The sequence below is a fragment of the Physella acuta genome, unplaced genomic scaffold (genome assembly GCF_028476545.2).
Source record: "Physella acuta isolate Inbredline_101_S28 unplaced genomic scaffold, ASM2847654v3 ptg000875l, whole genome shotgun sequence".
Classification (NCBI taxonomy): domain Eukaryota; kingdom Metazoa; phylum Mollusca; class Gastropoda; family Physidae; genus Physella; species Physella acuta.
The window spans coordinates 525,554-541,501 of record NW_026732392.1 but is presented as its reverse complement, the minus strand read 5'-3'; the positions used below and the strand labels follow the sequence as shown (position 1 = coordinate 541,501).

Sequence of the window (15,948 nt, the reverse complement as noted above, 5' to 3'; positions counted from 1 at the left end):
ACACAGGATTTTAAAGACAAGATGATATTAGACACATGATTTTAAACACCAGGGGGACGGGGGGGGGGGGGGGGGATTAAAAATATTTTTAACTTGGAGGATATCAAATACAGGAATTTTAAACACTGAATTCTGAACACTGTTAGTTAGACTTATTGAGAAAATTTAACACACAAGGTTTGAAACACATACATGTGTTTAATCAATTGATTAATTATGGTTAATGATTAACCTGAAAGCAGGCTACGATGAAAAGAAATATTTTATCACATGCTTTTTTTTCTTAGTAAAATAGTATCTTGCAAGACAAATGTTAATTCAACTAACTATTTAATAAATAACTGGTACTTAGTGATCAATAAGAATAATAAAACATTTTGTTTTTTGCTATATGTACATTGATAGTTATTTAGGTGATACAGAAAACCATTTTTGTATAACCCTCTCCCCTCACTTTTAAGTGTCATCTTCCAAGTCATGTAATGTTCCCTAATCTTAAGAAAGTTTTTTTTTTTACCTGCCATTCATGAGGAAGCGCCCTTGGTTGAGCTGCATGGCCCTATCAGGTGTCTGGTAGTTCAAGGCCAGCAGCTGTGACCCGCAGTTCCAGATGGGAACAGGGTCATAGTTCGAAGAGTCTACCCTTTGACCTTTGGGATACACTCGACTCAGCTGCTTCCTGTGATAGCTGTGTAAACCTAATTAAGGAATCTAAACATTGTGAAAAAATTTTCTTTCTGGTACTCTTTTTGGTTACAGAAATTTATAGTAATCAGGAATTGTAACACTACCAAAACTTATCTCCCTTTACCATAGATTATCTCCCTTTAAGAGTATAACCATGGAAGGATACGCAATAAATTGTTTGGCTCTCTGTTTGTTAACCCATTTCTCAACCTTGGTTTCTGGGAATGAAGACATTTCATAGTACGGGCCAGGAATTTCTGAAAATAAGACAACAAACATGTTTAAAAATTTGATTTCACTTTCATAAATTTCAGATGTTTCAAAAAAACTTTCAGCGTAATATCTAAAAATTTGCCAAACCAACCACACAGACATTACCTTCAGGGTTAAAGGGCACAGCTCTACAGTAAACAATCAGATCAGAAAACTCTCTAAACCACACAGACATTACCTTCAGGGTTAAAGGGCACGGCTCTACAGTAAACAATCAGATCAGAAAACTCTCTAAACCACACAGACATTACCTTCAGGGTTAAAGGGCACAGCTCTACAATACACAATCAGATCAGAAAACTCTCTAAACCACACAGACATTACCTTCAGGGTTAAAGGGTACAGCTCTACAATACACAATCAGATCAGAAAACTCTCTAAACCACACAGACATTACCTTCAGGGTTAAAGGGTACAGCTCTACAATACACAATCAGATCAGAAAACTCTCTAAACCACACAGACATTACCTTCAGGGTTAAAGGGTACAGCTCTACAATACACAATCAGATCAGAAAACTCTCTAAACCACACAGACATTACCTTCAGGGTTAAAGGGTACAGCTCTACAATACACAATCAGATCAGAAAACTCTCTAAACCACACAGACATTACCTTCAGGGTTAAAGGGTACAGCTCTACAATACACAATCAGATCAGAAAACTCTCTAAACCACACAGACATTACCTTCAGGGTTAAAGGGCACGGCTCTACAGTAAACAATCAGATCAGAAAACTCTCTAAACCACACAGACATTACCTTCAGGGTTAAAGGGCACAGCTCTACAGTAAACAATCAGATCAGAAAACTCTCTAAACCACACAGACATTACCTTCAGGGTTAAAGGGCACGGCTCTACAGTAAACAATCAGATCAGAAAACTCTCTAAACCACACAGACATTACCTTCAGGGTTAAAGGGCACGGCTCTACAGTAAACAATCAGATCAGAAAACTCTCTAAACCACACAGACATTACCTTCAGGGTTAAAGGGCACAGCTCTACAGTAAACAATCAGATCAGAAAACTCTCTAAACCACACAGACATTACCTTCAGGGTTAAAGGGCACAGCTCTACAGTAAACAATCAGATCAGAAAACTCTCTAAACCACACAGACATTACCTTCAGGGTTAAAGGGCACAGCTCTACAGTAAACAATCAGATCAGAAAACTCTCTAAACCACACAGACATTACCTTCAGGGTTAAAGGGCACGGCTCTACAGTAAACAATCAGATCAGAAAACTCTCTAAACCACACAGACATTACCTTCAGGGTTAAAGGGCACAGCTCTACAGTAAACAATCAGATCAGAAAACTCTCTAAACCACACAGACATTACCTTCAGGGTTAAAGGGTACAGCTCTACAATACACAATCAGATCAGAAAACTCTCTAAACCACACAGACATTACCTTCAGGGTTAAAGGGCACAGCTCTACAATACACAATCAGATCAGAAAACTCTCTAAACCACACAGACATTACCTTCAGGGTTAAAGGGTACAGCTCTACAGTAAACAATCAGAAAACTCTCTAAACCACACAGACATTACCTTCAGGGTTAAATGGTACAGCTCTACAATACACAATCAGATCAGAAAACTCTCTAAACCAACCACACAGACATTACCTTCAGGGTTAAAGGGCACGGCTCTACAGTAAACAATCAGATCAGAAAACTCTCTAAACCACACAGACATTACCTTCAGGGTTAAAGGGCACGGCTCTACAGTAAACAATCAGAAAACTCTCTAAACCACACAGACATTACCTTCAGGGTTAAAGGGCACAGCTCTACAGTAAACTATCAGATCAGAAAACTCTCTAAACCACACAGACATTACCTTCAGGGTTAAAGGGCACAGCTCTACAGTAAACTATCAGATCAGAAAACTCTCTAAACCACACAGACATTACCTTCAGGGTTAAAGGGCACGGCTCTACAGTAAACAATCAGATCAGAAAACTCTCTAAACCACACAGACATTACCTTCAGGGTTAAAGGGCACGGCTCTACAGTAAACAATCAGATCAGAAAACTCTCTAAACCACACAGACATTACCTTCAGGGTTAAAGGGTACAGCTCTACAGTAAACAATCAGATCAGAAAACTCTCTGGCTATTCTCATCGTCCTCTCCAACAACTTTTGTTCCGAGGTCTGGAAAAGCAGAGACAACATTAAATTTCTATAAACTAGATATATCTTTCTTCATGTCAAACTTGATCTAATGGTCCCCTAAGGTTAGTTGAAACAATAGCTGGTTTAGGTAGCCACATGACTTTTTTTTTTACTGCCAGTATCAAACAATGAATTATAATTCCGACATTTTTAAAGAAACTAACCAAAAATTATTACCCTTAAATCTATACCTCGTATAATGGTGCGGTACTTATAAGTCAATAGAAACTACAAATCTAAACTTAGCTGAAGATGAGGTAACAATAAAGTGTGATGTTTTATTATTAACAGTAGGTAATATTAGGTGTAAATATTTATACTTTGCTAAACATAAAAAATATATTTTTATTTTATTTTTGTTTAAAAAAAAAAAAAAAATTTAAAATCTTAATACATCTTGTATTTTTAAAAATTTACTTATTAAATCAGGGGTGAATGAATTAGAAACAGAACCACCAGCAAGACATTCTACAAAGAGACTCACCCTCATAATGGCTGTTGATGAGGACACAGATATTTTCTCTATCCAGTCTTTCATTTCTTCTTCAGAGTCAACAGCTATTTCAATGGGTGGACTAGTGTTGTGGGGGGCTATACGAAACATGAACCTTCCAGCTCTTGCGGGCAGCATATCTGAGATTAGACAGAAATGTATGAGTGAAAAACATATGTATGATTACAGACAGAAATGTATAAGTGAAAAACATATGTATGGTTACAGACAGAAATGTATAAGTGAAAAACATATGTATGATTACAGACAGAAATGTATAAGTGAAAAACATATGTATGGTTACAGACAGAAATGTATAAGTGAAAAACATATGTATGGTTACAGACAGAAATGTATAAGTGAAAAACATATTTGGAGAAAGAGACAAAAATTTACAAGAAACAATATATCTGAGGAGACAGAAATCCATAAGTGAACAACATCAGGGGTAACAGACAGAACATATCTGAGGTAACACTGACACTAATTAACACATACATATCTGGGGACATTTTTACACATGTGCAGTTTTTTTTTGTTTATATTGGAAATATTTACACTTAAAATAACAGTTTAAAGATGAAACAAGATCACATCAGTAAAACAAGGTATTTTTTAACAATATAACAAGACCCAAAGACCTATGAGACAGCAAAGACAAAAACTACCAGATATAAGGGACAGAAAAGACACCATGGGACCACCAGACCAACAAGAGAAAAACCACCAGACCTATGAGACAGAAACCACCAGACCAACAAGAGAAAAACCACCAGACCTATAAGACAGAAACCACCAGACCAACAAGAGAAAAACCACCAGACCTATGACACAGAAACCACAAGAGACAGAAACCACCAGACCTACAAGACAGAAACCACCAGACCTATGAGACAGAAACCAACAGACCTACAAGACAGAAACCACCAGACCTACAAGACAGAAACCACCAGACCATACAAACCATCAGACCTACAAGACAGAAACCACCAGACCTATGAGACAGAAACCACCAGACCTATGAGACAGAAACCACCAGACCATACAAACCATCAGACCTACAAGACAGAAACCACCAGACCTATGAGACAGAAACCACCAGACCTATGAGACAGAAACCACCAAACCTATGAGACAGAAACCACCAGAGACAGAAACCACCAGACCTATGAGACAGAAACCACCAGAGACAGAAACCACCAGACCTATGAGACAGAAACCACCAGACCTATGAGACAGAAACCACCAGACCTACAAGACAGAAACCACCAGACCTATGAGACAGAAACCACCAGACCTATGAGACAGAAACCACCAGACCTACAAGACAGAAACCACCAGACCTATGAGACAGAAACCACCAGACCTACAAGACAGAAACCACCAGACCTATGAGACAGAAACCACCAGACCTACAAGACAGAAACCACCAGACCTATGAGACAGAAACCACCAGACCTATAAGACAGAAACCACCAGAGACAGAAACCACCAAACCTATGAGACAGAAACCACCAGACCTATGAGACAGAAACCACCAGACCTATAAGACAGAAACCACCAGAGACAGAAACCACCAGACCTATGAGACAGAAACCACCAGACCTATGAGACAGAAACCACCAGACCAATGAGACAGAAACCACCAAACTTATGAGACAGAAACCACCAAACCTATGAGACAGAAACCACCAGACCTATGAGACAGAAACCACAGACCTACAAGACAGAAACCATCAGACCTACAAGACAGAAACCACCAGACCTATAAGACAGAAACCACCAAACCTATGAGACAGAAACCACCAGACCTACAAGACAGAAACCACCAGACCTATGAGACAGAAACAACCAGACCTACGAGACAGAAACCACCAGACCTATGAGACATCCCTGCACGTCTATTGACCCCTGCTGCAGGACACCCAGGGGTGTAGACTCTGACGAGTTCTCTGACAGGGTGTTCATTTCCTCCACATAGTTAGATGGAAACCAAAGCTGTTTCTTTGACCCGTAATCCCCACGCCACCTGCAAAAAAAATATTATAAAATTTTCTAACCGGTCACACATCAATTAAAAATAGCTACTGCAATTGTCATAGAAAACTTAGGTTTAGAGTATGGGCAACAATGTAGCCTATATGTTTCAATAAGTACAGAAAACACATACCATCCTCCATCTTGTTTGGTGACATTTGTTATTATAGCATCTTTACAAAAGGAGAGTTCATCACTGCGGTTAGCACTATAGTCATGAAGGGCCTTAACTCTGAGCTGTGAGGCAAAATTTAGAACAGAGTTAGACACAACATAACTTGACATGAATAACACTTTAAAAATCAAAATAATAAACTAAATAGTTCTTTAGTAAACAAAACAATATTAGTATTAGATTGTTTTTATAAATATTTTTAAAAAAATATTACAATATTAAAAATAATTGTGCTTTATGCCAAAAAAATGTTAAAGTTGCCATAGCTGTAAACATTTTTTTTAAATTAATAAAACGGCTAATTGATATGTATGCATTCAAAAAACAAACAAGTGTAAGGAAGTAAATGGAAAGTCAATTATAAAATATCTGGTAATGCAAAGCTTGAAAATGATAACAAGACTCTATACTTACAAGAAATATATTACCTTCAGTGCTTATGTTACAACTGAAGTCATTTATATATTATCAAGAAGGAGATGAAAAATTATTTCAATCTACAAAACTAAAAAAAAAACTGTGATATCTAGATTTTTTTGCAGGCAATACTTGTGCAATTACATGCAGAAATAGTACTTTAAAGGATCATCTCAAAAGTTGAATATCTCACAAAATATTGAGTACAAAATATTTGGATGCTTCGAGGAATAAAAATGTTATAATTAAAAAAAAAATTGTCCATACAAACAAAATTTGTAAACTGAAATGTGTAAGGGTAAAAAGCTGAAAGCATTACATTATAACAGAAATGATTATGTAACGCTCAAGCCAAGTCACATGACTTCCAAGTGAATAAAAGCAAAGAGGAGTACGCAGCGTTTAGACAAGTCAGTCATCATCAGATTGATGCTTTAAACAAATTTCTGTTACACTTTTGCGACGGGTACTTAAAATAAGTTTCTTTTTGAAAGAGCCACTGAGGCTGGGAGGGTTCTGTAAGAGAAATGAAGTTCAAGTTCAAGATAGAGCAAAAAAGCTAATCTAGAAGAGGAATAAAGCAACAACAAAAATTGTTTAGTTCAATTTCAAGAAAGGAAAATCTAATCTAAAATGAAAATAGTAAATAATACAAAATAAATTACCACAAAACCTTCAAATAGTTATTATTAAAATATTTTTAAATATAAAAAGCATGCAGAAGAGTGTGAGAAAAGAGTTTCTTAACATTTTGATACTAACTACTAACAGTTATTTTTTTTTTACCAAAAAAGAAAAACACATTGTATAAAACAGTTAAAAAGGCTTCCTTGAAAATATATTTTATACCATTAATAATATTGTTAAAACATCTAGTTAGATTTAATTAAAAACATTATTTTAAAAAAAGCATGATATTTTAGTTCTGATATTAATTTTGCTCTAACTCAAAGGTAACGAATAAAATAAAATTCAAAGCTCTACATTTTAGTTTATATGACATAAGGAATCTAAAGCACTAATATAGTAAATTAGCAATTGTAATTAAAATAATCAAAAGTAGGTATGATAAGGGGTCATCCATAAATGACGTCACGCTTTTTTTGACGATTTTTACCTCCCCCCCTCCCTCCGTCACACGTCGTCACAAAAAGCCAGACCTCCCCCCCCCCCCCCAAAATGACGTCACACCTCAACCTACAACCCCCCTCGAAATTGCATTTGAATTTTTTTTAAACATCGATATTTTTCTAAAATCTTGTCTAAACTATTACAATTTATTAAAACAGTATCTAAAACGCGAAATAACGTCTAAAATTCATTTTCTAACATTGCTTTTTTATAACATCTGAACCCCCCTCCCTCCCCCTCATCATCACAAAATTACGGACCCCCCCCTCCCCCCTACGAGTGTGACGTCATTTATGGATGACCCCTAACATAGTTTATACTAGCAAAATATTGTGTAGAATAGGTGGTGGGGGAGGGGGCGGAAAAGAGAAAGGAGCCCACCAGATCTATCAGTTTTTTATGAACTACATTTTTCATTACTGTAATTTATCAATGGTGACAGCGCATTATAGCTTGGGATTTTAACATAAGTTTCTATATAAAATATTCAACAAAAAAAAAAACGTTTTAAATCAAAACTTTAGATTTAAAGCTTACATTTCAGTTACAAAACAGACTGGTCTTTAAAAACACTGAAAAATTAAAATATCTATTTCTCTACGAGTTAAGTTGATTTTTTTTTACTTCAAATAATAAAAGATGAGTCAGGATATGTTAAATAAAGTGCCTTAACCAACTATCATGTTACAAATTTAAGTTAGGCTAAATGGAGAAATTCATCACACAAATTTGCAAGCCCAACGAGCAGTTTAAAAAATGAGAAGGATTTTTTTTTAAATTACAAAATTAAAATTGACCGGTTAAAACTACCAATGTTAATTTACTCAACAATTATTTTTTCCAAAGTATTTCAAAAATTTCAAAGATAAAAAATACCTCATTGTTTACTTAAATTAGTTTCTAAAACCGTCTCTAAAAAAAGAATGAAGTAAAAAGTAATTGTTTTTTTTTTTTACCTTTGTGACAAAATCATTGGGCACATGGTACACACCCGAGTCGTAAATGCCAGCACCACTTTCATCAGGTGGCTAAACACATCAAGTAAGTATGGAGGGGGTAGAATAATTAGTATAGACATGAGAACAATTCAACATTCATGGGTAGCAACACTCAACAAACATCAAGCAAGTATGGAGGGGGTAGAATCATTAATACAGACATGTGAACAATTCAACATTCAGACATAGCAACACTTAAAGGTAACAACATTCAGGGGTATCAACACTCAGGGGTAGGGGAGAGTAGCATGGAAGGGGTAGATAATTGGTAAACACATGTAAATAATTCAACATTCTTGGGGAGAATGGAAAAAAACAAAAGACTGTAGAGCAAATGAATTTTTTAAAGTAAAAAAAATTAACATTGAGTTATAAGACATTTTAAAGAAATGTAATGGTCATTAAGTCTGATTTAAAACACCAAATATTTTATTTAATCCAAAGTGTTTTTATACATTTATATTTTCAATAATTATCAAATTTATATAATTCGATGAATTTCTCATGTACCAAAAACATCTTTAAATATGATTTTAGCTTTTTAAAGCTCTAGAAAAATATAAAAATTGGAATGTTTTCATTTGATTTTTTTTTTTTAAATAACTTGAGCATTTACTAATGAAAGTGCAGATTACATAGTCTAGATATATTTCATTCTTATAAACATGTTGTACTTTTGGTGCAAATAGCCATTTACATTTGTGTGGTATTTCTGAGGCTTTTTATGACAGTATTAGAAAAGCCTGTTTGACCACCAGTGCAGTTGGACAGAGAGTATTTGTAAAATGGGGTAGAAATGGATTGAGGGGAAAGAGGTAGAAAGCAAATAGGTGCAGACAGTTTGTCAGATATATCCAAAAGTTGCAACAACAACAAAAATCAGGGTTCAGTTCCTTTAGAAAATCAGCTTCAAAAAGTGTTTTAAATTGTATTTTTTAAAAATCTGTGCAAAACCAAATGCAACACGATGCAAAATTTTCTTTTTTTTTTAGAAAAAAAGGTAAAAAGCATAATTTGTGGCAGGAAATGGAGATTATACATGTTTGAATTTCCCCACTAAACCACAATGTAAAATCGATAATAAAATTTTAAAATGGAGTCATTTATGGCCAAAATATTAGAATAATTTTTTTTATTTGCTGTAGGATTAAGAAATAATACCTATCTAGATATTAGAAACAACTGTTAACATAGTTGTAAGTTTAAACCTAACCAAGAAAAAAATCTAAAGACTACTCTAGATTGCTGTATGCGAGCAAGGTTACACTATTTACCGTAAACTATGAATAGTACCAAGAAGCACCAAAGCAAAAATGTATTTTTTTTTAAATTTACAAAATCAAACAACTACAGCTTTGTCAATGTTTTCCATGCAGCATGCAGGTTAGATGGGTTATCAGTCAACACTACAACAACAAGAAGGGGGGGTAACCACTTGGTAAATAGTGCCAGTGGGGTGAGGGTTACGGTACCTTGGTGGTGAAATCATTAGGGTTAATATAAAGATCTGGAGTTCCATAGATTCCAGTATCATCCGGAGCCTGTTGAGGTTATGGCAGATCAGACAAAATTTAACAACAAGCCTACAGCAGACTAAAATGTGTTGCACGTTTCTCCAAAAAAAATTTTTCATTACAAGAATTGAGACCAACAAAATACTAGGGACGTTAGCTGATGGACATAATTTACTGATGGAAATTATAAACCTTTTAATGGAAATTTGAAACAGATCTTTTCCAGTACAATATCCATTATCCATAAATCAAATGGAAACAAAGCGTAACTATATCAAATGTGAATGTAGTACTGCAAAAAAAGGTTTCATTAGAATTTGTATGCTGAAAATGTGAAGTTTAATTAGCATAAATAAAAATTGTAAATTATAAACTCATTATGTCTTATATATCTTATATATTTTTGTTGGAGGTCTTAATACAACTTTTTAAAAACTGGGAGCTAAGTATAAATAAAACCCGGTAAATTTAGATCTACTAGATATGTGTATAAAGCATAATGTATATGAACATGTATAAGACTTGTGTACACATTCAAGACACATGGATAAAACTTGATTGGTGTGTATGCGAACTCCACCTAAGTCAGTCCTAAACCCGGATGAAAAAGGAGAAGGGTTGAGCGCTGAGCTATCAACCCTGCCTCGTAAAAAAACCCAAGCTACAGAAACTGCAACCCAACGTTAACTTGATCAAGGAGGTGGGTGTGAATTGAACCTGGTTTATGTATACAACTTAACACATGTACATGTGTTCAAAACGGCTACAGGACATTACCCCAGAAATTACCCCCCCCCCCCCCCCCCCTCAAGTTAGAATCCTAACTCTAACTAGAATTCTATACCTATATACTACATTAATTCAAACCTTAAGATAAAGACCAAAACCTAAGCATTCACCTTAGCCTAAAACTTCACACAAAACCAAAACCAACACTAGACGCAACCCTAACCCTAGCCCTAAACCTAGCCCTAAAATTGACAGGGGGGAAATGCCCTGTTCCCGTTCAAAACATGTAATGTGTGTTAGAGTAATTGCCACCTTTCTCACTCTTATACAGACATGACTGGCTGGAATCATACTCGTAAGCCAGATAGATTTGAACAAGATGAAAAATCAAGCGTTTCTTACACCTATCTTACCAACTTCTACACACTGCTCCTCCTAGTTTAAAACAAGGGGTAGTCTTTCAAGGGATGAACTACGGCTTCAAGTATCGAACTCAAAACTTCAAGATTACATGCATACTTTCTACCACTACACCACACTGTACGTGCCGCCTACCTGGTTAAGCCTGGCCACAACCTGTTGGTTCACTGGGTGTTTGAGCTTCATCTTCTTGTACAGAGGTGTTTGCTCGTAGTACTGAACCAGCTCCACCAGAGACTCAAACTGTGCGTTGCCTATTAGAAACAGTCGGCCTTCCAGCTTGATGCGGCAGTGTTTGATTTTGCCCTCAGCCCTGAAGTTTTCAAACAATCATTCTCACAATCATTGCTATTTAAATATTTTATTTCAGAACCATTGTCATTAAAAATTACTATTTTTTTTAAAAATAGTAATACACTGAAACTCTGTTCTTTATAAAAAAAAAGTTTTTAATAAAAATGTGTAAGTTACACTATAACGTTACAATAACAAAAAGGTTTTAAAAAGTAACTTAAAAAGGCTAACTAAAAAAAAAACGATTAATTAAAAATGGTTGATAGATTCTTTGAAATAGTTTTAAACAGTTTTCCTGACATATTTACCTATAGCTATAAAAATACCTTAAGGTACTGGACCTTTACTCACCTGAAGGAGATGGCATAAAGGTACTGGACCTTTACTCACCTGAGGGAGATGGCATAAAGGTATTGACTCACCTGAAGGAAATGGCATAAAGGTATTGGTCCTTTACTCACCTGGAGGAAATGGCATAAAGGTATTGGTCCTTTACTCACCTGAAGGAGATGGCAAAAAGGTATTGGTCCTTTACTCACCTGAAGGAAATGGCATAAAGGTACTGGTCCTCTCCTCCATGCCTCACAAGAAAAGCCCCATCATGAGGAATCCTTTTCAGCAAGTCCTCAGCTGCTGAACGTGTCATCCCTTCATGATACCACCTGATCATTGAAACAATATCAACTGAATGAACTAAATTTATAAATTATCACAAAATTATTTCATAACAATATCAACTGAATGAATTAAATTTATAAATTATCACAAAATTATTTCATAATCCTCACTAAAATAAACATGCAATCAATTTGTGCAATAAATAATAAAGGCAGATTTACCCATTCTTACCTTTAGCCATCAACACACTGCTGTCTCTTAAATACCGATTGCCCTCTATTTACAAGTTCTTACCAGTATCCCTGCCCTTACTGTTAGCCATCTATTGAATGTTATCCCTTTCTTTAATTTTGTCCTTTATTTATTGTTAGTCCTCTACTTAATGTTTGTTCCAACTTACTGTTAACCCCTTTTAATATCACTTCCTACTTAGAGTTAACCTTCCAACAACTGTTACTCTCTTTTTACATTTATTTTTAGCCCCTACTTACTGTTTACAGCCCACCCCCCCAACTGTTAACCCACATTTTACTGAAGTCGGAGCTGTGCTAGCCCTCTATTTATAGTCACCCCCCCCCCCCACACTCACTGTTTGCCATCATGGCTCTGTGGCTGTGGGACAGGCTCCCTCAGCACCTGTGTGAAGTCGGAGCTGTGCTAGTCCTCTATTTATAGTCACCCCCCCCCCCCCACACACTTACTGTTTGCCCTCATGGCTCTGTGGCTGTGGGACAGGCTCCCTCAGCACCTGTGTGAAGTCGGAGCTGTGCTAGTCCTCTATTTATAGTCACCCCCCCCCACACACTTACTGTTTGCCCTCATGGCTCTGTGGCTGTGGGACAGGCTCCCTCAGCATCTGTGTGAAGTCGGAGCTGTGCTAGCCCTCTATTTATAGTCACCCCCCCCCCCCACTTACTGTTTGCCTTCATGGCTCTGTGGCTGTGGAACAGGCTCCCTCAGCACCTGTGTTAAGTTGGAGCTGTGCTAGCCCTCTAGTCACCCCCCCCCCCCCCCACACTTACTGTTTGCCCTCATGGCTCTGTGGCTGTGGGACAGGCTCTCTCAGCACCTGTGTGAAGTCGGAGCTGTGCTAGCCCTCTATTTATAGTCACCCCCCCCCCCACACTTACTGTTTGCCCTCATGGCTCTGTGGCTGTGGGACAGGCTCCCTCAGCACCTGTGTGAAGTCGGAGCTGCGCAGGGGGAACTGCCTGTAGTGCATGATCAGGTGGTAGAGGCTGTCAAACGTGACGGCGTCAATCAGGTAGTACTTGACCTGCCCCCTCTCCTGGCGCGACTTGATGCGACAGTGGTTCACCCTCCCCTGTCTCCTGTAATGAAAACTGTAATGGTCAGCAATGCAGAGAGACACTTCAAAATTAACATCTAGAAATAGAATGGAAATCTAACTTAATACTGCAGAAATGACTTAAATAATTAACCATCTTTTTCATAAGTTAATAGATCATCAAGAAATGCAGTAACATAACAGTATTTATTGTATTTCATAATTTAAACTTAAGTCTCAAATAATTTAGTAAATGCAAGAATTCGATTACAATAAATAATCTTCAAATTTTTTGTTAAGTGCTTGTAATCATAGAAGAGCTATTAAAATTTTAGAAAATAATTATCCATAAAATATCAGCTATATTCTAAAATTATATCACACAAAGATGGTAAACCAATATTCACTGACCAAAACGACAAAGAGAAATCCCCCACAAACGTGTCACTCTCCCTGACCAGAAACGTCCCGTCGCCAAGGTAACTGTACTGGCGCAATAAATCCTCGGCTCTTTTCCTGCCCCCCTCCAAGCGGCCATGAAACCACTTCTCACTGAAGTGAAGCTCATCCACTGGCCGGCCCTGTCAGACATTAACGACAAACTCTGGTAACAAAAACCTGCGATAAAACGTAGCTAGTGGGTACTAAAAAGTTCCCAGAAACATATTATATCAATAGATTCAGGGGAAGATTGTCTCTTTTTTTTCTTGTTTCACAGCTCAGTAAGGCATCAACTTCCCACAAAATTTAAACAGATTGAACGATCTTGTTTAGTGACAAATTGGATTGTTTAATTTTGGACAAAAATTGATAGGCATTGCAGATGAACATAAATAATGGCCAGAAATGGGTGAGAAAAATGGATGGGTTCATCAGTTGGTACATCATGGTAGTAGGTCATTATAAAGTTCCCTTTCAAACCTGCTGGTCGATGGGGCAGATGAAGTAGAGTTCACTTCTTTCTGTGACCTCAGCCTATAAAATGATAGCGTGTTCGGCACTATGCCCAGCAGCCTTTACTTTCCCGAACACTCGTCAGGAAGCCATAATAGCCTGGCAAACTCAGGGACATTCTACTGACTTGAACCCAGATTTGAACTCGAAAACTTTTGGGTTAGCAGTAGTATGCTCTACCATTTGACCATACCAACCCATGGTCCTGTTTACCAATTTTATCATTTTTTATGCCTTGCAGTGCTTTTAAACACTAACCACAACAAAAAGGCTAGATTTAAAACTTATTTCCAAAACTACCCCATCATTATACTGCTTAAAATGGATGAGTAGGCTTATACACAATTTAAAAAAAAACAACCAAGCAATAATAGTAACAATAACAAAATTCCCTTATCTATAGAATTAGTGTCTTAATTTAAAATTGACAGCTTTCAAAAAGGTTTTAAAAAAGTAATAACAATAACAATAACAAGAGTATTATCACCTCTATAGAAGCTGTGTCTAAATTTAAAATGGACAGTTTTCAAAAAGGTTTAAAAAAATAACAATATCAAGAGAACTATCACCTCTATAGAGGCTGTGTCTTCATCATCCATTTCCTCATCCTGGTCTTGTGTGGGGGTCTCCTCAGCGTAGTACAGCTTGCTGCCAGTCAACACAAAGAAATGTGGGTGCCAAGTCTGAAGAGATAAAACATATAGATTTTAGCATGAAAGTACAATAGGTTTCATTATATAGGAGTTACAGTTATAGATAACATAAAAGTAAAAAATGACATGGTAATAAGGACATGATTTAGCTAGAATACTTGTAGTATAGAAAAATGTTACAACCTATCCATTTGTATAGAAAAAATGTTAAGTACTCTTTCGAGCCTTATTGGTCCATGGAGCAGGGGAAGTAGAGTTCACCTGTTTCAGTGACCTTGGCATATGAAGTGATAGTGTGGTCAGCACTTTGCCCAGCCGCCTTTACTTTCCCTAATGTGAGTCAGGTACCCATCAGAGCTGGGTGGACTCAGGGACGTCCTACTGACTCAAACACAGAATTTGAAGTAGAGACTATAGGGATAACAGTTGAACACTGTACCATTTGCCATTCAATTATTTGTAAACAGGACAGAAGAAAAAATGTCTGAAAGTTAAACTCACATTTTCCACCTGATCTTCTAAGTACAGGATGCCATTTTTTACAGAAGAACTCAGGTCAACTTCCATAGTTCCTGCAACAGACATTAAGCCCATCAAGTTTTTAAACAATGGTTTTACTAAACACTGACACTAATCATCTAATGACTACAAAAGAATCATTAATATTTTTCTGTTTAACTTGTTTATGTAGTTAAGCTTTGGTACAAGAAAATTGTAGTAAAGTTAAAGCTGGCAGATTAAAAAGTCTTACCACTATCTTCTGAGGACACAGCATAGCGCCACTCATTGCCGTCTACCCATTCTGGAAGTTTCTTATGCTATAAAAATAAGAAACATACCAATAAGAATTTTTTTAAAAATTAAGAATCTTTCATTCAAGTACAAATGTATTATGAATTAAATAATTTGTGAATAAGGTAACAATTTAAATATTCGTTGTATAAAATACATTGCATCTAATGATTTAACATTTTTTTTTATTTCTATCAAATATTAAAAAATATGTACAATTCATATTTTTAAAGTAGGAAAATGTAATCAGGAAAGGAATACATACTAACTAAGGGGAGAGCATAAGC

The 15,948-nt window shown here is 36.4% G+C and overlaps 1 protein-coding gene across 1 annotated transcript in view; it reads right to left on the bottom strand.

Moving 5' to 3' along the window:
- The window catches only part of LOC131952509 (1-phosphatidylinositol 4,5-bisphosphate phosphodiesterase gamma-1), a 33,215-nt gene that overhangs the window by 7,603 nt on the left and 9,664 nt on the right, over positions 1-15,948 (bottom strand). Inside the window, exons 18-33 of the mRNA XM_059315200.1 lie at positions 15,621-15,687; positions 15,371-15,441; positions 14,786-14,899; positions 13,674-13,843; positions 13,105-13,305; positions 11,896-12,018; positions 11,198-11,375; positions 9,872-9,940; positions 8,358-8,429; positions 6,724-6,786; positions 5,812-5,915; positions 5,522-5,670; positions 3,633-3,781; positions 3,031-3,127; positions 854-944; positions 518-688 (exon numbers count right to left, since the gene is read on the bottom strand). Coding sequence (XP_059171183.1) covers positions 518-688; positions 854-944; positions 3,031-3,127; positions 3,633-3,781; positions 5,522-5,670; positions 5,812-5,915; positions 6,724-6,786; positions 8,358-8,429; positions 9,872-9,940; positions 11,198-11,375; positions 11,896-12,018; positions 13,105-13,305; positions 13,674-13,843; positions 14,786-14,899; positions 15,371-15,441; positions 15,621-15,687 — 1,889 coding nt within the window. The remainder of the gene's footprint in view (positions 1-517; positions 689-853; positions 945-3,030; positions 3,128-3,632; positions 3,782-5,521; positions 5,671-5,811; positions 5,916-6,723; positions 6,787-8,357; positions 8,430-9,871; positions 9,941-11,197; positions 11,376-11,895; positions 12,019-13,104; positions 13,306-13,673; positions 13,844-14,785; positions 14,900-15,370; positions 15,442-15,620; positions 15,688-15,948) is intronic.